The sequence below is a fragment of the Microtus ochrogaster genome (assembly GCF_000317375.1).
Source record: "Microtus ochrogaster isolate Prairie Vole_2 chromosome 14 unlocalized genomic scaffold, MicOch1.0 chr14_random_1, whole genome shotgun sequence".
Taxonomy (NCBI): domain Eukaryota; kingdom Metazoa; phylum Chordata; class Mammalia; order Rodentia; family Cricetidae; genus Microtus; species Microtus ochrogaster.
In genome coordinates, this window is record NW_004949096.1 from 17,759,363 (window position 1) to 17,781,048 (window position 21,686).

The 21,686-nt window shown below is 47.9% G+C and overlaps 1 protein-coding gene across 1 annotated transcript in view; it reads right to left on the reverse strand.

Moving 5' to 3' along the window:
• Positions 1 to 10,420, reverse strand: part of Syt13 (synaptotagmin 13) — a 41,305-nt gene extending 30,885 nt beyond the window's left edge. The window contains exon 1 of the mRNA XM_005364127.3: positions 10,147 to 10,420. Within this exon, the coding sequence (XP_005364184.1) occupies positions 10,147 to 10,329 (183 nt within the window). The 5' untranslated portion in view covers positions 10,330 to 10,420. The remainder of the gene's footprint in view (positions 1 to 10,146) is intronic.
• Positions 10,421 to 21,686: the final 11,266 nt, after the last annotated feature.

Genomic DNA, 21,686 nt, shown 5'->3' on the forward strand with positions numbered 1-21,686 from the left:
ATACACACACATGCACACCACACACATGCATGCACACATGCTCACCACATACACACACATGCACACCACATACACACACATGCACACCACACACACACATGCACACCACATACACACATGCACACCATACACACACGCATGCATACATGCACACCACACACACACACACATGCACACGTGTGCACATAGGTACTCATGCACAAATATACTTTTCTCTCTGCCTCAGTGCTCCCTGCCCCCATGATGCCTCAGCAGCACAGCCACCCTAGGCAGTTTGGACCCTTTGCCAGGCACAATATAAACTTCCTGGGTGAGCCTGGTCCTCACAGGTGAAGACCTAGGTGTGTGTGTGTGCATATGCTTATGTGTGTGCAAATATACTTGCACTTGTGTGTATCTGCACATGGAGATCAGAGGTTGATGTCTGGGCCCATAGCTCCGTGGTGCTGGGATTATAAACATTCATCACCATGCCAGGCTTTTGCACTGCTGCCCGTGATTTGAACACAGATCATTACGCTGGCACAGCCGGCACCTTACAGATGGAGACAGCTCCCCATGCCCACAGGTGAGGATTTTTATTTTATCTTATGCTAACCAAGTGAATGAAGGCGTAAAGTGGGGGAAATCAACCTGGAGTGAGACTGCCCACACTCCGCACCTCTCGCTGCTCCCTGTTGTACTAAAAGTCGAGTGCAGAGATTGTGGGGTGAACCTGGAGCCCCCCCGCCTCCTGGGCCTGTGCTGTGCAAATGCTGTGACTGCAGACAGCTGCCCATCCATCACCCATCCATCCCCAATCCATCCACCCACTTAGCCTTCCTCACTTCTTGCTAAGCAAAGCTCTGCGCTTGTTTCTAAGAAAGTAAAGTACGTTTTGGCTTTAATGGGCAGAAGTGAGGGTGAAGAAATCAATGGAATATATCAAAATACCCTAGGTCTTCGCCAGGTGGACTTAGTCACACAGAACCCCCACAGGCCGTTCCTGCTTCTGTCTGTTCACACACACATACGTAAGGGCTCCTCATGGCTTGATCTTGATTTGTTCTCATAGAGCAAGTTTCAAAAGGCAAATGACATACCATCTTTCTAATGGGAAAAATCATAATGCATTCCTTGCCCACCTGAAGACCCTAACCAACTCTCCAAATACTTATAATTACCCTTCAATGCTGTGTGAAAATCATTCTAGGCTTTTCTGTATGATAAAGGCATAAGAGCCCTTTAGCCAAGGTTAGCACCTGTGGAAGTTGTGGTGGGAAGGCAGTGTGTGTGCCACACCAGCCCCAGTGGGCATGACAAGGCTCCTCCTGACGCTGCTCTGGCCAGTCAGCATATACAACATGGAGTCGAGCTTAGAGGACACCAGCTCGGTGTGTATGTGTGTGTGGGGGGGGTTTAGGAAGAGGACAGTGACAACATGAAAATATTCAAGCAATAGAATGGTTGTGTGTCAGACCGCACCTCGTCTGAGAGTCACTCGTCTTGGGTGTACCTATGTAGGTCCATTTCAATAAACATTCGGTACGAATAACAAACGGCAGTGAAAAAGCAGAAGAGGAATTTAGGGATGCAAATCAGAATAAGCACAAAGAATATTTTTAAAGTGAGTGTTTCCATGAAAGGCTTAGAAAACTCCGAAGTGACATACACTGTGTGCTAGTTCCTTCTCTTGCTGCATAGACTAACCCTGACAGGAAACAACCTAAGGGAAGAGGGGCTTGTTTGGGCTCACAGTTTTGGGGAACACAAGCCATCACGTGGGAAAGGCAATGTGAGGTGAGGCAGTTGCTCAGATTGTTTCTGCAATCAGAAAACAGAGAGCAGACAAGAAGTGGGGCCAGGCTGTGAAATTCCAAAGCCCACCCCTAGTGACCCACTTCTGATGGCAAGGCTCCACTTCCTCAACCTTCCAAAGCAGCTCCACCAGCTGGGGATCAGGTGTTTGTTAGAGTACAGTGAGTCTAGGCAGGTGTTAGAGCACCAGCTGGGGATCAGGTGTTAGAGTACAGTGAGCCTGGACAGGGTGAGTACAGTTTACACCCAAAGCACAACATCACACAGTTGCTAGTCACACAGTGACTATCTCAAAAGAAGAAGGGGGAGGAGGGGGAGCAGCAGGAAAGGAAATGGGGAAGGGAGGGAGGCAGGAAAGGGCTGAGGGGAAGGGGGGAAGAAGGGAAGAAGGGAGGGGGAGGGAGGGAGGGAGGAAGGAAGGAAGGAAGAGAGGAAGAGAGGAAGAGAGGAAGGGAGGGAAGGAAATCATAATTAATGCCCAAAGAATTGCAGAATATTGCTGGGGGAATAGAAAATGGCAGAGTGTCCAGGGAAGGCAGTTTGGCTGATCCTTTAAAAGTTAAAAACAGAATTGCCGTATGACCTGGGAATTCAATTCATATATATATATCCCAAAAGAGAGCCTAGGTAGAAACTCAAACACACAGCACTGGAATGTCCAGGGCAGCAGAACTAAGGAAAGGACAACACCGTAGAAATGTTCTGAGTGATGGAGCTGAAGAGCTGGCTTGCAGCTACCAGCATTTGCTGTCTTGTAGACGACCAGAGCAGGGCTCACCACCACCTGTAACTTCCAATCCAGGGAGATGGGACAGCCTCCTGCCTCCAGTGCACCTGCACACACATGCTCAGACACACCCATACACACAACTAAGAATAAGCAAACTCAAAAGAGACATCATGCTAACCCAAAGACGCCAGACATAGAAGGTCACTTGTTAAAAGATTCTCTATATAAGAAATGTCCAGAACAGGCAAGTCCATGGAGACAGAGGGCAGATGGGTGGTTACCAGGGCCTGGAGGGGAGGAAGGACAAGAGGCTGCCTGCTCAATGGGACAGGGTTTTCTGCTGAGCTGATGAAATGTTCTGGAACTTAGTGGGGGTGGCAGCTGCTTGACAATGTGAATGTACTCCACGGCACTGACTCATGATTCCTGCACTTTAAAACGGTGAGTTTGGGGCGTGGATTTTACTCTAATACAAAAACACACTGAAACCAAATAGAATCTGTACACACTCCTCACTGGCATCAGAAGCATGAGATGATGAACCGGACCGTGGGCTGCCACGGGCTGCCTGCCCGAGCAGCGCTGATTCTACAGTCCCTCGCATGCCTGACCTTTCTGTTGACTCTGATCCTGCCCACGGCACCATATGCTTCATGAAGACAGAGTAGGTCACATGTCACTTGCGAGAGAGCAGCCACTACTGTGTACCTATTCCCTAGCACTGAGCCAGGCATACAGTGGGTGCTCAATAAATGCAATTAAAGAAGTAAGAAAGGGAATAGAGGGCCGGTGTGGTAGTGCATACCTTTATCCCAGCACTTGGGAGACGAAGCAGGAGGATCTCTAAGTTCCAGGCCAACTTGGTCTATATAACAAGTTCCAGGCTAGCCTGGGCTACAGAGTTAGAACAGCGACCCTGTCTGAACCCCCAACTCTCAGAAGAAGAAGGAGGGGAGGGATAGAGAGATAGTGGAAGGGAGGGAGGAAGAGAGAGAGGAACATATTCCTTCCTTCTGTTTTTCTTTCCCCTATAACTTGGTTATGGGATATTGTGGGTGCTCAGGGGTGTTGGTCCTGATACCCAGACTGAGAACTCCTTAGTTGTTAAAACTCAACTATACTTGGCTGGAGAGATGGCTCAGTGGTTAAAAATATTTGTCCTTGAGGAGGCTTGGATTTGGTTTCCAGCATCCACGGTAACTCATAAATGCTTGTAGCTTCTGCACATACTTGCACACATGTACATGATACAATGGACTCACACAGACACACAATACACATATAAAAACAAACAAAACCTTTGCTTCTATGAAGCTCTTCTTCTCATCCTCAAATCGGGTTTCCTCAAGGCTAGCAGGAAATATGCTCTGGGGTTTTGAGCACAGAGGCAGGATGGCCATGGGGGAGGTGAACTGCTATGCCCTTTGGCAGAGGAATGTGCAGAACTGTACCCACAGTAGCCAAGAGGTGGCCTCAGCCTCAATGTCCCTGTGGTATGGAGCAGGTGCTCCGGAAAGAGCACATGTCTGTGGATTCTGATGGTTCCTGGGCCCCGACTCAGGGTGCAGCCTCTGCCTTCCCTTGTCCTTCTGGGTCCTCACCTCTCTTCTTTGCCTTCTCCGTCAAGCCCTGCTGCCTTCTTCACTGCTCCCCACAGAGTCCTCCTGCACCCCCAGTTGCTGATAACCCTGTCTGAAAGTCTGAGCAGGGTGCAGCAGAGTCTTCTGTATGGGCTCCACGAGGGGATGAGTCATGAACCTGACGCTTAGCTGCTCTTCCTGTTGCTGTGATAAAACGCCTGGCAGAAACAACTTAAGAAGGGAAGGCTGTACTTTGGCTCATAGTTCACTGGATAGCAGGGAGGTCACGGCAGAGGAGCTTGGAGCAACTGATCACCTTGCATTCATAGCGGGAAAGCAAAGGGTGGTGAGTGCACACTGCCCTTCAACTCTCTTTCTCCATGTGTGTATCCGGGACCTCAGCCAGGGAACGGTGCCACCTACAGTGGGCAGCCCTTCCCACCTTGGTGAACATCACCAGAATATCTCCCCAGGCCTCCCAGACGCCCATCTCCCAGGTGATTCTAAAGTCTGTCAAGTTGATGATTAGCACTAACCACCACACTGGCTATCTATACGCTATATCAAAAGGAGAAACTGGGGGAGGGACCAGGAATGGGATAGGTCAGAACCTGTCATTGGGAAGTGACTGGCAGGTCCTGAGACAGACATTCACTCTGTGAATACTTTGAAAGCTTAGCACTTCCTGGGGCTGTGTGCTCATCTCCCTGAAATAATTTATGCTAATCTTGTGATGAAAAATTCATACTGTCTTTGTTGTTGCTAAGCAACCAGCCCAAACATGTTTACTGTTTAAAAATCTCTCAGGGGGCCCTTTGGCTGTACCCAATGCCTGGACCTGATGGGTTTACAAAGCAGAGAATGACCCCAAGCATCAGGGGACTTTTTCTGGAAGATGATTTCAGAGACACAGACTCACAGACACCTGTTCACCTGTCTGGGGAAACAGTGGCATGGACAGAATTTTGACTAGCGTTTTCTTACTAAGCTCTAGCCCAAGCTCTGCCTATGACTGTGTTATGTAAGCTCTCTGGATTCACACTCCTCACCTGTAAAAGGCAAGTGTCTGTTGCAGGTGAAGAACACATGCAGATGGCCGTGCCAGCCCTGATGTTTATTACTCTGTGGAAATGGATCTTTCACTGATGTTGTGCAGATGGAAGGGGACTTACTAACAGAAATCTGGGAGTTGGTTCCTTTAAAAAGCTGAGAACTGGGCTGAGGCAGTCGCTCAGTAGTACATGTACTTAGCATGTAGAAGCTTTGGGTTCAAGCTTACCCCTGCCACCAACAACAACTAGCAACAATAATAAGTAAGGCTGAAAATCCATGGAGGTCAGCCCTTAAAGCAGCCAGAGTCCAATCAGTTCCAGGAGTGGGGTTAGCAGTTCTCAGGGTCCAGTCATTTAGAGGTTACAAAGGGATGTCCAGAGAGTGGCCACCCAGAAATGGAAAAGGATGTACTTTGGGCTGTGGGTGGCATTGCTTCTCCTTAGGATTCCTCATGGCTCCTGAATGTTGCCATACCGTGTTTGTGGCAATTGCTGGCTGCACCTTCTGTCTCCTCAGGGGGAGCATGTCTGCCTTTCACCGTATGCTACCAAGGATGTCCTCATTAACCTTTAATGGATGAACTAATGAATATGTGGTACAACAGCTGTGTCTGGCCCATCTCATCCCTGGGTGCAATGAAAACACGCAGCCTGGGTGTGCTGCTCTGAGGTCATGGGTGGAGAACAATCAAAGGGTCCTAGGGCCCATTGCTGGTATTGAGACCCCAGTTCCTAGAGTGAGTCTTTTATGTTGCAGGTGAAGAAACAGCAGCAAGGGATAGAGTTAGTTTGTGATGGATCATGTACAGGAGGATCTCAGGCATGAAAGTCCCCATCATGACAGCACTGGCCTGATCTTCATAATTTCACAAACACTATGTCACAATGAGATGCCTTCAAAGGAACCATGTTGATACACAGTTGCTTATAGGAAAGCACACAAACTGTAACATAAGGCTAGGTGAATCTTGAAAGAAATAAACCATGTAGCCAGTACTTACATTGTGAGGCAGAACAGGGATCAAAGCCTAGAGGCTCCCCACTCCCTAACCAGCCAGACTCACGCTGTCCCTTATTTGTCTTGCAGGGTAGTAGCATGAATGCCTCGAGCCTGGCTTCAGGTCTCCTGCAAGTGTGGACTTGACTGTGACTTACTTTGTGGTTTGTCCCCTCTTGTCCATTTTGGATACAAAATGTTTTCATTCAATATACACATCCAGGAAGGTCACATGCCCTGCTTTTCCAGCAGACATTGTCAGGGGCAGGGGAAAAGTGAAAGACACAGTCTTGATCTCGGGGGAAAGGACTAGACTATGCGTATATTAGTTGATATAAATTCAGCTTTTATTCATCCCATAGAAACTTGGAGCTAAGCTCCCAGCGAAAGCCATCATGTTTCAGTTCTGCTGGGAGGGAAGAAGTGGGTGAGCTGGGTGCTTGTGGCAGTGGCTAGCAGGAGTGTGGTCAGGGGAGTCCACAGGGTGTGGACAAGTTTGCTAAAGTCTCTGGCTCCATGTTGCCTTTGAGAAGACAGAACCAGGTCCCTTGGGAACCTAAAAGGTGTTTGAGAAGATTCACTTACGGTCACTGCCAGGTAAGTGCCACATAAGGGGAAACGAGACCCTACAGAGAAAGCTTCTTGACTCCTTAAGGTCACGCTAGGGGATGACTTCAGGATGCCCAGTGGGGAGGGTTGCTTATCTGCTCATCCAGGAATGACAAAGGGGACAGCTATAACCTTAACCCCAGGAAGAGGGAATCCCAGGGAAGGAGATCAAGGGGTCTGGAGACAGCTTACAAAATTCATTCAGAGACAGTTGTGAAGGAGAGGGAATGGCCATCAGGGAACCCCGTGAGGGCCACTTCCCTGACTATGCTTCAAGTCATAGGTCATTTGTAACCAAACTTCTTGGGGTGGACTGAGGTGTCCCCAGTGATCTCACCACACCACAAATGGAATGACCTGTGTAGGAAGATTGAATTCTCAGCACCCCCCAAAGCCTGGACACAAATGAGGGGGGGACACTGTCCAAGTAGATGGGACAAAGGACCTAAGTCTAGCTCCAGAACAAATCACTGTGATCTGTGACCTAAAGCCAGCAGGACACTAGAGGGAATGTTGCAGAGAGCTTCCACCCTCTGCCACCTGGCCGTCAGCAAGAGCTCATGGTCATTTGTGACCTGACCCCTTCCCTGCCGAGAGGAGCCCTCAGCTATGTCTCCGGGATGATGACAAAGCAGAAGGTGAGTCGATAGCGTATATCCAGGAACGTGGAGCTTTATATTAGCGTAGTAAATCACAGCATGGTTCAGGGACTTTAATAAACACCGTAACTTAGAATGGTGGTGGTGGTGGGGTAAACGGCATGGGAAGTGTCTGCAACCCCAGCAGTGTATTTCAGACAAGCTATGATTTTCCTTGAGGACAGAGTCTCGGGGATCAGGGACACTCCCGCGCTTTCTTGTTTATAGTCGCACTTAAAGAAAATGCCAAGTTTCAGTTTGAGTCAATGATGATAAAAACATGATCTTTTCCTCAATACTCAAGACCCTGACCCCCTCCAACTCCATCTGCAGACTCTTGGCAGATGTTTAATCCCTCGGGATAACCTCCAAAATCTTTTTCAATACAAACCTCAATTTTGTTTATCCATTTGGGGCATACGTCAGATTCCCAGGCCTGCCTTCTGACACCAAAGGCATTTCCCAGCAACACAGCCAATGAGATTTGGAAGCACAAGGCAGGGATGCTGCACCCTACAAACACCACAGACCTCAGGGGGACACAACTAACCATAAGCTCTCAGTTGGAGACAGAAGTGTACAGCCTCCTCCCTCCTCCAGCACCTTGTCCTCACTTTGAGGAATATCTTCAATGAGCCTTGCTGACTGCCCCCAGTCTTCTCCACCCTGTCCTGCCTCCTTGACTTCTGTGAAATCAACTAAGTTGTCCTTGTCAGCTACTTTATCTGGGTCAGCGACTGAATCAGAACACAGTGGCCACCAAGACACCTTGAGTTCTCACACCTATCAATTTAGCAGCTGTTGCCAAATGCCCTGGCACCAGGGAACCAGGAGAAGAAATGCAGATGGGTGGGCATCACATATCAACAGATATGCATGGGCAGACATCACTGAGCCTTCAAGAGAACTGGCCATGGTTGCAAAGACATAGCCCCTTGGAACAGAAAGCTGGGTGCCTTTGTTTGCCAGTGGTTTCTTATTGCACAAATGTCAGTTTCCAGGTACTGGGAATAAATGTTATGCAGGTGGCTAATATGAATGGCAGCCAGGGTAGGGAGTGCTGTAAACATCTTTAGAAGGAATGATATAGAACACAGCCATAGGTATGCTTGTTTTATGGGACAGTAAGTAAAATCGTCCCTCTGAAGAGAACAGCAAGAGATATAAAGGCCATAGAAAACAAGTGGGGGGGGGCAAGAGGAAGAAGAATCACCAAACCAGAACCTGGCTAGAGAGACAGGCACCTTCCAGACAGAGGGGGTAAGGGATGGCTGGAGGGGCTACTAGCAAGGACTCTAAAATCAGACCAGCTCAGGGACAGCCGGGCCCCAAAACTGTGTGGCCCTGGACAAGTCACTTGCCCTCCCTGAACTTGGGCTTCCTAATTTGTGAGTTGGACGATTCCCTTGTACCTTTGTTGGGCTGTAAAAAGCACAGTTATAAGTAAAGGTCTTAACAGAAAGGCAGTGTGGTGGTGACTAAGCCATGGCTGCTTTGCTGCAGCTTATTCTAATGAGGCATTTGGAGAGTTTTAAGTGCTGAGAAACAGCCTGGCAGGGTTTTGGCAGATGATCAGCATTGTGTGGGCTCCTGGGGGTCAGTAGGGCAGCCAGAGGAGAGCCTGGAGGCTGTTTACATGAACTGTTCCCCAGTTAGGGGCAAGGATGGAGGGCCGCCTCTGAAAGGCAGCAGAAAGGCCATCTGTCCCTCAGGTGTCTCCCAGCCATGCCAGATGGGAGGGAAAGGCAGCCAGCCACACCCTCACCACTGGGGAGCCCACTCTTCCCAATTCCTGATCATTCCAGGCTGATACCCCGCAGCTCACCAGCTCCTATTTACCAGTGACAATGTCACTTATATGGGGTTCCAAGTGTCTCAAGGACAGTAGCCATTTCCCTTCCCTCTCACTACAGTGAACAACACACAGGCTCCACTCTGGGACCTGGGGGGCTTGTGAATAATTAATTTACCAGAAAAAGGAGGCCTGGCACAAAGCAAGATGCTCCCTGAAGGCTAAAATCAGGGAATCTGGATGGTCCTGGGAAATCCTTGATGCAGCCCTGACTTAGGGCCAGCCTTCCTCTGGCTCTCCAAAGAGCACTGTTCTCCACCTGAGAAGCATTCTGGAGGTCACAGATCATGGAGAAGGCTTCTGCCTCCATCGCTCAGCTGCTGCTGCCATTCCTGTCTGGAATACACAGCCCATAGCCCATTTCCAGCTCAAGGAGGCTCTGAGGACCACAGATGAAGGGGATAAAAGCCTTCTAGTCTCTAGAGACCTACGGGGATGCTGAGGCTCAGCTGCTAGGAGTAGGGGTCTTGCAGGCTCCTCCACATTGGCCACCTTTAGACCCAGGCATCCCTACTGCTCCTGTTGTCCAACTTGGGGACTCACAGGGAGGAGGTGCCACCTCCCCTCCGGTTATTTCTCAGCTGTTTGCTCTAAGGTCTCCCTCTTTCCTCTGGCAGATCCCACTACCCTTGCCCTCTGTGTCCCCTGAAGGATGCTCTAAGCCTTGCAGCTTCCCCATCCCTTCCTAAGGCTCACAGCCTCTCCTCCTCGAACACTGTACCCCCATTCTCACTCCTTTCCCAGCCCTCTCAAGCCTTCATCCCCCATTCTCCTTAAAGTCCCTCCCCCACCCCTCAGAGTCACCGCTATCCCTGCTTGTAGGTCTGCTGTCCCCTTCCTGGTCTAGCAAAGCATAAGGTGGCCCGGCCACCCCACCTGGCCCGCACTCACCTGTTGGGCCGGCTGGAGCACGCCTGGCCTCGCCTTCTCAGGGTCGGGCTCACGGTCCCTCGGAAGCAACCCCTTCTTGGGGTGCATGTGCCGGCACAGGCAGGTGACCCCGCACAGCGCAAGGATGCTGGTGGCAGTGCCCAGCGTGGCGCCCAGCGCGATCACAGGCACCGACAACACCATGGTGCCTGCTTCCCGCGGCTCGCCTGCCTCCCGCGGTCCTCCTGCACCTCGCGCTCCCGCCGGGCTTCAGCTGCTATCCAGACTCCAGAGTGCGGACGCAGCCAGCAGAGAGGGAGGATGGCTGTAAGGACGTCAGAGGCGGAGGCTGACCCGGAGGCGCGTCAACTGCAACCCCCTCCCCGCCACCATGTGACCCTCTTCCTATCGCCGGGAGGGCCCTGGCAGGTGATTGATTGCCTCAGGGTTGTACGGGCCATGGAAAGAGCTACACACACACACACACACACACACACACACACACACACACTAGCAGGTGATCGCATCAGGGTTGTATGGGATCAATCCTAGTTCTTGACGCCCCCTTCCCCATACACACTGGTAGGTATAACCTCCGGTTTGTGTGGTGCAACTCCTAAAACACACACACACACATACATACACAGATAGATACCCTGTGTGCACACACACTTACATATACAAGCATGGGCACACATACGTTGGCAACAACAGTGTTTTTTGAGCCATTCCTAGTGCTCTATGTATACATACACACATATGCACACACACACACACACACACACACACACTCCCTGGCAGGTGGGTAATCTCAGTGTTATCTAGATGCTCTGTGATCATGCACACACACACAACAGGCAGTTGGACCTAGGAAGGATTGGAGCTTACTGAAGTCACACAGTGTTAATCACCCCAATGAAGGGGGCTTCAACTCACACCTGGACCTCACTTTGGGTAGCTGGTCACCTCATCAGACTACTAACCCTTTGCTCATCCCACTACCCCTCACCCTACCCCAGGGCTGGTAAGGAGGCTGTAAAGGAGATGCTCCAGGCTTGGCAAGCGTTCACACATGGGAGTCAAGGTGTCTCATTTCCAGGACACACTGTAGCTTCCCACCAAGGACAGGCAGAGACTTTGGAGAGGGAATGTGGGGGAGGGCAGACGGGTGTGGAGGGCTGACTGATGCAGGATGCTGTCTGACTTAAGGGTCCTGTGTTCCAGTGCTTGTCTTTGGGCTGCATTCAGACTCAGGTTTATTACCTGACCTGATTGGCAGGGACCTTACCTTCTAGATGGCTGAAGAAGCTGAGATCAGAAGGGCTACAGGCCACTAGAAACATTGTCACCATCCTGAGCCCACACTCAATGTTGCAAGTTCTATCTTTAGAGGGTTAACAGATTGCCGCTGGGACAGAGGTCTCACAATGTGGAGAAAATGTGTACTTAAGAGTGAGGGAAAATGAGAGTCTGTGCAGGAAGGCAACTGTCTTAACTCTAGAAAACGGAGCTTTGGGAGTTTTCATTACGTAGAAGGTTTGCTTCATTGAGAACTAGATGTGGTTTGTGGGCTCTAGGTGTGCTGGGCACTGACGGGAAGGGGCTCGGTGGAGTTTAATCCACAGCAGCTGTGATTCCGGATCTGCAGATGCCCAGTAGCTCTTGTCTGTCTGGCTTTAGGTGTGCTCATTGCATGGGTTCCCTTTGCCTCCTCCTGATTTATCACCTACCCACCTCACAGAGCTCCACCCTGACTTTGTGGCTTAGAGCAGTTGTCTTTCTACATGGCATGAATCTGTAGGTTGGCTGGCCTAAGCTGGTTGGTTTCTGCTCAACAGTCTTCTGGGACAACAGTTATCTAGAGGTCCAGCTGTGCTGTGCTGTGCTGTGCTGTGCTGTGCTGTGCTGTGCACTCACACGGGCAGCAGCTGGTGCTGGGTCACCACAGGAGACAGTCTGAAGCCTCAGCAGGCACCCTCAGTTCTCCACGTGGTCTCTCCCTGTAGTCAGAGCTCCCAACATGGCAGCCAGGTTCAAAGAGCAAGGAAGACCCAAGTGTCAGAAGATACAGAAGAAAATAATTTCTTTGCTCAGTGTAGTTAGCTTCCTTCTCTGTTCCCTTCGATATCTACCAGAGTGGATGTTTCTAACACCTACAGCTGATTCTGTTACAGTATACATAACCTTCCAAAGGGTTTCCATGGAGAGACCCCAGGGCAACTGAGATCCAAACACTTTGTTACATGGTGGGTACTGTTAATCCATCCATTCTTCTCTTCAGTCATCCCCAGTGTACTGGAGATTCATTCAACAAACTAACATCTTTAGAGTTAGTTTGCACCCATAACTGCACACAGCAGGTACTCAATATTAGTAACCCCATGATTATCTCTCTAGGGAATTGTAGAGATCAGAGGGAGTCCCATTTTCTATATCAAGTCCATTTTATTGCATTGATCTTTTCCACAGTTACTAGCTATGTCCCTGCTGTATGCCAGGAATATTTTTAAACTAAGTCCTATTTGTCCACAACTGTGAACTGCAATCCCCACCCCCATCTTCCGTGCGCTATTTAGCTGCACTTGGAGGTTCTTTTGGCCCCTGAGCCAGGCAATGCAAAACCTTCTAGGGTATGAGATAAGAGGCTTAATTAACGCAGTCCGCTGCCAGTCTCCCGGGCCTGAGCTGTCCCCTGGGAGACTCTTAATGCCACCAGTCAGAATAGAATCCAAGGGAGGCATGGATGGAAGGATGAAGAGCACTTAATACCAGAAAATGTCCAATGGACATCAGACACCTGCCATGTGGTCCATTGTTGCTATGGTTACTGGAATGCAGTGGCCCCCAGCCTAGGAAGAAAAGCTCACCTCTCATCTCTTTCATATGCAATGAACTTCCTACAGAGCCAGGAGTGGAACCCAAGGCAGCTGAACCTGAGGGGTTGTCAGGATGCAGGGATGCCTTTGCTACCCAGCCAGACAGCCTCACACATCCCATCAAAGGGCGAACTTGCGCTTCCTGTGACTGATATCTAGGAAGTGGCCTTTAATGAAAAGGCCTGGCTGGCTTTCTTTGACAAATAAAATCATACGGTCTGATAAAAGTGGTTGACAGTCAGCCTGGAAGAATGGACGAGACCATCTGGAGAAGAAAGCAGTGCATAATTGGGAGTGTTCAGGCTGCCGGGCTGCCAAGGTCAGACAAGGGCAAGATTCTGGGGGAGTATCTCAAGCAGAAAGAGGCTCTCCAAGGGCTATCCCCCAGCCTCTGGATGAAATGCCATCATTGTTACTTTGATGATTGCTTGGATGTTTAAATAGGGAGAGGAATCACTTCTAGTCTCTAAGATCCTGAAATTCTTTCATCCTGAAGGGAAAGCATTTCAAATGCAGTCACATGACTGCTCACCATGGGGTAACCTCTGAGAATTCTTCAGGTCACAATTCCCTCACAAGAAGCGTTTGCACAAAACCAGAGCACACAGGTCAGCCGAAACTTATGGCCCCCACATGCAATTAAGGGACACCGTCCCCACAGGCTACACAGAGGCTGCATCCAGCATAATACTAACACTTTTTTGCTGTAATAATGCCTAATCAGTCTGAGGAGCATGTTAGAAAATACCGGTAAGAGTAAGTACAGTAAACGCACAAATAGGAACAGTGGTGTTCTGTGTAACTGGGTGCACTGTGTCTTCCTATGGCTGGTGGTATAGTATGTCTGTTCTCAGCAGCATGTCCATAGACAAGTGAGGAACGCATCACAGCAAGACTAGGTCAGTCCCATTGTCATTGTATGGGCCCAACACATGTCATTGGCCACAGCATGCCTGTAATAAAACACACAGCAGTGTAGAGAAAAACGTGAGTGACCATGACCCAGGAACACCGATTCACGCTGCCCTCAAAATGCAGTAGCTAGTTCGTGATTTCTTTTAGTATTAACAGAAGAAAATAAAGTCAAAAGTCAAGGCCTTTGGAGCCTTGGTGAAAGCAGCAGTTTGGTGGTTTGAGTAAGAAATGTCCTCCACAGACTCATATGTTTGAACACTCATGTATTTAGTCCCCAGTGGGTGGTGCCTTATCGGAGGAAGTATGTCACTGCGCTGGCCTTGGCACACTTCCCGTTCTGATCCCTCTGCTTCTTCTGTGCAGATTCAATGTGACCACCCAGCTTCCTGTCCCTGTCCTTGCTGCCGTAGCATACCACACTATGCCTTCCTGAGTACCGTGTGGACTCTAACCCTCTGAATCAAATGCCAGAACGGAGTCTTCCTCGATCACAGCAGAGAACTCTTCGGTATGGGCTTTTTGCCAGAGAGTCCCCAGGATGTCAGGTCAGACACAGAAGTGGGTAGCAAATATGACTGCTAAGAAAGATAAAGATAGCCCAAGGTAATTGTCTCTGGACCCGCAGCGCTGTGGGTCTCAGCGGTCACTGAAGTCCTAGGCAGGCAAGCGGCCTCACAGATGTAACACTGGTGCAACAGTTTCCTTTATTCGGTTTGGATTTTGTTTCTGCTTTCTGAGAACTTCAGTTCACAGCTGTCCCCGCTGACAAAGTGTCTCGTTTGTGTGGAGAGACCAAATACCTTTTTGTTGTTGTTGTGTTGTTTTGCATTGTGGTACTAGAAAGGCTCATTCCTAGAATCTGATAAAGCTGGGATGGGCTAGGGAGACGGCTCAGACATTAAGAGCCCTGGCTGCTCTTCCAGAGGTCCTGAGTTCAATTTCCAGCAACCACATGGTGGCTCACAACCATCAGAAATGAGATCTGGTGCCCTCTTTTAGTGTGCATGGATAAAAGCCGACATAACATTGTATACATAATAAATCTTTTTTTTAAAAAAAAGATAAAGCTGGGATGACAGGAAGACAGTCAGAGAGAGAGAGAGAGAGAGAGAGAGAGAGAGAGAAATAGTCAGTAAAGGTCCTAAGGAAGAAATCCCTAGACATCAAATTTTTAGCAGCTATCGTGACTCAGGTCTAGTCTCTCTCTCTCTCTCTCTCTCTCTCTCTCTCTCTCTCTCTCTCTCTTCCTCCCTCCCTTCCTCCCTCCCTTTTTTCCCCATCCTCTCCCTCCCTTCCCCTCCCCTCCCTTTCCACCCATCTTCCAGTCCTCTCTCCTCCCCTCCTCTCCTCTCTAACTGACATAACATTTGACTGTGACTTTACTCATAATAGGAGTATTATATTCACAGAGAAAGCACTCAAGAGCACAGTATGGACTGGGGCTATAAAGGCAGAAGATGAGGGAAACGGGCTTTTTAACCAACTGAAAGCCATATTTTAAAATAGATTGATCACGTGTTTCCCTCTGTGTCTACAGCTCCTTGTATTTTATAAAAAGTTATCTGACTATTCAAAATAATTTATTATCTTTTAATTTTAGTTTTTCTAAAATTTAAAGTTTGATGGTAGAGATAAGTACATGAGAAGTGTTTTTAGTTATAATTCTAGGAATGGTTATTCTTCAGTGTCTAAATTGTTGTGATTTCATTTATGACTAAATTTCATTTGTCCTATTATTCTGATATGGAAAGCAGATAGAACTCACATTAGAGAAGAATCCAGATGGCAATATCACATCACTTTTGATTTCTTTTTAGCAAAATGCATTTTTAACTTTTACATTTCCTTTTCTTACTTGAAGGCTCATTCCTTCAAATCTTTTTTCCTTATAATTTTTAGGAAAAGTTTTGCTCTTAAAAATGACTATAGTTCAATGAAACCCAAGGCTGTATCTAAAACACAGAAACCACGGGCATTGTGAGCTCACTCCCTAAGAGTTAGGAGACACTACACATCTGTGTTGTCTTGGCGTAGTTAACCCTTCTATGGCAGAAGTCTTGGCACAATGGACATTTGAGAACCTCCTCTGCTAAAAACATTGACTTTTTACTTGGGGCAGACGGCAACCAAAGGGTGGATCAGAGTCAGACACTTCTGTCTCCATCCTGTTTTTCATTTTCTTTACATTGGATCATCACTTTAATCATTTAATGGGTATCTATAAACCATTTTATTCTTCAAGGATGAAGGCTCAAGGATAAGTTATTGTCTCAAATGCACAGTGGAAGGATGAATCTAAATTATATTTAGGATGCAATGTAAGACATTAGTATCATTTGTACATGGGACTCTCAATCTTTCTTCCTTTTTTTAATCTGTGAGTCCCAAGCAGGCAAAGTAGGGAATAACAGTTTGGTTTTATAATGACCTTTAGGACAAAGCATTCCCTAAACTTTTGGAGTTGAATCTTACTTAGGCTTGAGCAAAATAAGGACCTTGACAACACTGTTTTCCAAAAAAGGTCATAAGCAAGAAATAGCCTCAACATGCTTATATTCACCTGCATGCCTGTATACACAGATTATACATATGTGTGAACTGACACACATGTATGCATACACATACACATATGCAAGAACACACATACACGCACATGTACACACATATTAAATTAGGCACACAAATGATGGAGGTGGGTCTTGTATCTATCTATTGCTTTCATTGGTTAATTAATAAATAAACTGCTTGGCCTTTGATAGGACAGAAAATTAGGTAGGCGGAGTAGACAGAACAGAATGCTGGGAGAAAGAAGCAGATTCAGGTAGTCGCCATAGCTCTCCTCTCCAAGATGGATGCAGGTTAAGATCTTACTAGTAAGCCACCACCTCGTGGTGCTACACAGATTATTAGATATGGGTTAATCAAGATATGAGAGTTAGCCAGTAAGAGGCTAGAGCTAATGGGCCAAGCAGTGTTTAAAAGAATATAATTTCCATGTAATTATTCCGGGTAAAGCTAGCCATGCAGGACCCAGGCGGCAGGAAGTGGCCTGCCATTCCACACTACACAAAAAGAATAGTACACAATAAATTAGTGTGCAATAAATTAAAAATTAAAAATGAAGTGTCCACATATTTTGATGCTCAGTTATAAATTAATTTTAGGGACAGAATGAGTTTTATCCCACAATGTCTTAGATACAAACGAGACCCATAAAATGTCCATGCAAAAACAGAGATAATAAACACACAGGATGCAATATCAGTAAATCAGAGCTGTCTTGGGAAGATGAAGCAGGAACAAGAAGATTCACAGGGAAGCGTGACAGGTAGGCTCAAGGAAGTTACTTTCCCTATTCCATAGCAGCACAGCAGAAGTGGAGATGCTTCCCAGGAGCAAAGTCTATCCTAGAGCTTTTTTCATCCAGCATCTTTTCCTTTGATTCAGAGTTTCATTTTGTTGAAAATAAAGAGGGAAGAGGTACTAGACGAGAGGAAGGGGTTGGGAAGAATTAAATTATTCAGAATTTATTCTGGAACAGACTATCGCTTTTCTATTAATCTCTTTTTCATCTTTAATATCTCTTATTAACTTAAATGCAGTTCTCAAGGCATCCTGGACTTCCACTGTCCATCCCTGAATTCCTCCCAGGCGCCTTGTCAAGAAGCCCAGTGGATTGGAAGGACAATGAAAGCTCAGCTGAGCTAATTGTTCCAATGACCCCAACCTACAGCAGGTCCATCAGTTCCTGATGCAAAGCTGCCCAGATGACTGGTTACTCACTCCAGACACATGGCTGAGCCAAGTAGGAGCTAGAAGACCCTTCCTGCCAGCCCCGCGGACCACCACCCACAGAACTGTGAGCTCCCTTAAGCAATGAGTCATCTTCAGCCAGTGAGTTTTGGAGTATTTGTTACACATCTAGAGCTAACTGATAAGAAGAGATTATAGTGTATCTTTCTTGTGTTCATGGTGAAACAAGTAGTGTTCTCCTTTTTAAACTTTGTATCTCTTCTTTTACTTTTATGAATGTTTGCTTTGTAAGTCTGTTTGCCACCTTTGTGCCTCATTCCTGGAGGTCAGAAGAGGGCATCAGATCCCCTGAACAGGAGGTACAGGTGGCTTAGAGCCACTGTGTGGGTGCTGGAAATCAAACCCAGCTCCTCTACAAAAGCAGCCACCTCTCCAGCCCCCCAGTACTCTATATTGTAAGTCACCCAGAACAGGCCTTTATGGTGCATGATTCATGCCTTTGATTGTTTTTCAGACTGACAGGAGGAAACCTTACAAAAGAATGGCCAAGAATCAGTCTTTCAGATCTCAACACCCAGGAAGTGGACAGCACCACTTCTCTGAACTGACCTCCACTGGACCAGCTTTTTAGACTAGTCCCAGTTCACTGTGGCTTCTGGAGCAACTGGTGCCTGACATCCTCATTGTGAACAGATGATACCTCATAGCCCACAGCCTGCACTCAACTGTCCTCACTCCCTGTCCCCTCGGTGTGGTCTCCTCCTACTTGGGAATAGCTGTTTTAACCCAGCCCTTTTTATATCTGTAGATCTCATTATCAAACTATATGTATTAATTAATTAATAAGTCAGTGGGTGAACTAGAAGTCTAGAGAGAGTTTGCTTTATGGAAACTAAGAGGGGTGCTTTTCCCAGATCCACTTGGTAACTGGTGCCTTCAGAATTGCTAATGAAATAGGGTGAGTTATCCATAAAAGGGGTAGGAGCCGGGAACCAACAGCTAAGAGGGCTTACTGCTCTTTCAGAGGATTCAAGTTCAGTTCCCAGCACCCATGTCAGGTGGTTCACAATCACCTATAATGCAGGTCTGGAGGCCTCTTTGGGCACCTGCACTCATGTCCACACACCATAATACACCTAAAATAATAATAACAATAATAAAATAATAATAAACTTGTGGGAGCCAGCCACGATAAGCTAAGTATGGGCAGGTCACCCAAAGGAAGTTCTTTATTTCCAACCATTATCACCTGCCAGAGTAGGACTCAGCCATCAATAAATTTAATAAGAGGCCTGAGTCTCAGTAGTTTACCCTGAAGCAGGGTTGCAGGAAGAACCACAAACTGAGATTACCTAACACCACCCAAGAACGGGCCATTCAAAGGAAATGCCTAGCATTCCAGCTGCTGCAGATTCCAGGCAAATCTCCATGTTCTTGCTTTACTGTAAAGAACAGCAGAGGGACCCAGAATCTCAAAGGAGGCTTTGTGGGTGTGCTCCGGAGGCGGAGGCGGAGGCGGGACTGACAATTATTAAGTGCTTCCTACTTGTCAGGTACACGCTGAGCTTTCTGTCTCTACTAATCTATTACATAAAATCGGAGGGGAATGACAGCTCTTACCAATGGGGATGGGGGCAAAACAATTCAACTATGGTTAAGATTAAAATAAAAGTTTAGAGCGTGGGTGTCATTGTGACCTCTTTTTGACATGTGATGCACAGTCCTAAGTATGTCCCAACGGATTTCTGTAGTGAGTGCACCCCTGTTTACCAGATCAGAGACTAGTGTTCATTCACCCCAGTGGCTCTTCAGGTACCGGTTTAGGAACTATTTTAGATGGAAGTTTTTCCTTGATGAGGCGATGCTTCCCCCTAGAGGCCATATTCAGAACTGTGCCCTCTCTGGGTCTGCAGCAAGCCTTGTCTTCTCTAGGCCTTCTTTGGAGCCTGGTACATCGGAACTCCACAACTCTCTGTCCCTTGCTTCATCACCTCCTGTTCCTCCTCCCCGATTTACTTTTTTTTTTTTTTTTTTGATTTTCGAGACAGGGTTTCTCCGTAGCTTTTGGTTCCTGTCCTGGAACTGGCTTTTCTAGACCAGGCTGGCCTCGAACTCACAGAGATCCGCCTGCCTCTGCCTCCCGAGTGCTGGGATTAAAGGTGTGTGCCACCACCGCCCGGCCCCCGATTTACTTTTCTAAACCTTAGTTCTTTTAGTTCTTTCACAATTTAATCTTCCACAGCGTGCTGCTTGTGTGGCTGGTCTATCTTGCTGAATATCCTCGGGAAAGAAGGTTTCTGAAAGGCAGGAAGAAACAGGGGTCTGTGTTGTTCATGGTGTATTCTTGGTCTCCGAATAGAGCCAGGCACACTACAGCTCTCTATGACGACACAAGCTGGCGTGGAGAGCACCTGCCCCTACCCTACAGCCCTGCCATTCAACTCCCTGAGCTCTGCCTGCCACAATGCACAGCCCTTCACAGGCTATCTCTGCTGCCTGGGCGAGGGGTGTCTGTGAATTTCTCAACATTGTTAGGCCTCTCTGGCTTGTGTCACAGCCCAGCCCGTGGTCAAGCAGACTGGACGGAAGTGCCCCAGTCAGCCCAAATGAACCTGAGTCCCACAGGGAAGCCAGCTGGGAAGCCTTGGATCAAACACTGCCTCGAAAGCTCAGCTCAATGTATGAAAATGGTGGAACTGAGACCATGTGATGGATGCTGAGGTTGTGCTTAGTACCTGGCACGTGAACTTGAAATGTTTACTGTCATTCAAAACATTGTTTCTAAATGAGAAGTGGGCATCTCAGGATGCAGGAAAGATGTCAATCATTGGGACATGTGGAGCAGGAAACAAAGGACACATTGTTTTGGTGGAAGAAGGTGAGAGCAGAACCCCCCGGGCTCACTGTGTCCCTAAGCATCACTTCCCATATACCTCTGGGGAGCACCAAAACCACACTGAAGTAGTAGGGAGCTCCTGGTAATGACTTGTGCCCTCATCTTACAGATGGCAACACAGGGATGCTTTCTGGAGTAACAGATTCCCTCTCCCAAGGGAGTTGTCCTCAGAGCCTGTCAGCATCCCTGGTCCCACCTACACCCTCCACTGGAATCCAGGTTGTGCTGATGGGATGTCCTGCTGAGAGGTCCCTGTTATGTAAAATCGCACTCCAGCAGACACTGGGGGAAGTCTCCACCCTGGTAGCTGTTGCCTGAGTGAACCATTTGCCTACGGCAGACACTGTGGACCAACCATCTATGATCTAAACCTCAGAAACCACCCTGCACCACCCAGTCTTGGGACCCTTCCTAATATTTGGTGACAAAAGTCATAGTGACCCAGCTTCTGAGACAAGTATCCCTTTTCCAATCTCAATTGTCAGTCATGTGAGACACACTCACTCAGCCAAGACTTACTGTAGTTTGAGGTTATATCAGTAAACAAGAGACAGTGGAGGCTATGGATAAAGTGTTTGCTTCACAAGCATGAGACCTGAGTTCACATCCCTGCGACTTATGGAAAACTCAGGCACAGAAGCGCAGGGTTGTAACTCCACCATTGCAGGGCAGAGACAAGTGAATCCCAGAGGCTCACTGGCCAGCTGACCTAGCCAATCAATGAACCCTAGGTTAAGATATCCTGTCCCCAAACACAAGGTGCTGTGCAATAAAGAAAGACACCTGACATGCATACACACACACATGCACACACACACACAGAAAGACACCTGGCATGTGCACGCACAAACACGCACATACACACAGAAAGATACCTGGCATGTGCACACATGCACACACACACACAGACATCTGGCATGTGCACACACACACATACACACACACACATAAAGACACCTTGCATGTGCACACACACATACACACACATGCATACACACACGCACACAGAAAAACACCTGGCATGTGCACACACACACAGAAAGACACCTGGCTTGTGCACACACACATACACACACACACAAAGACACCTGGCATCGTGCACACACATTCACACACATGCA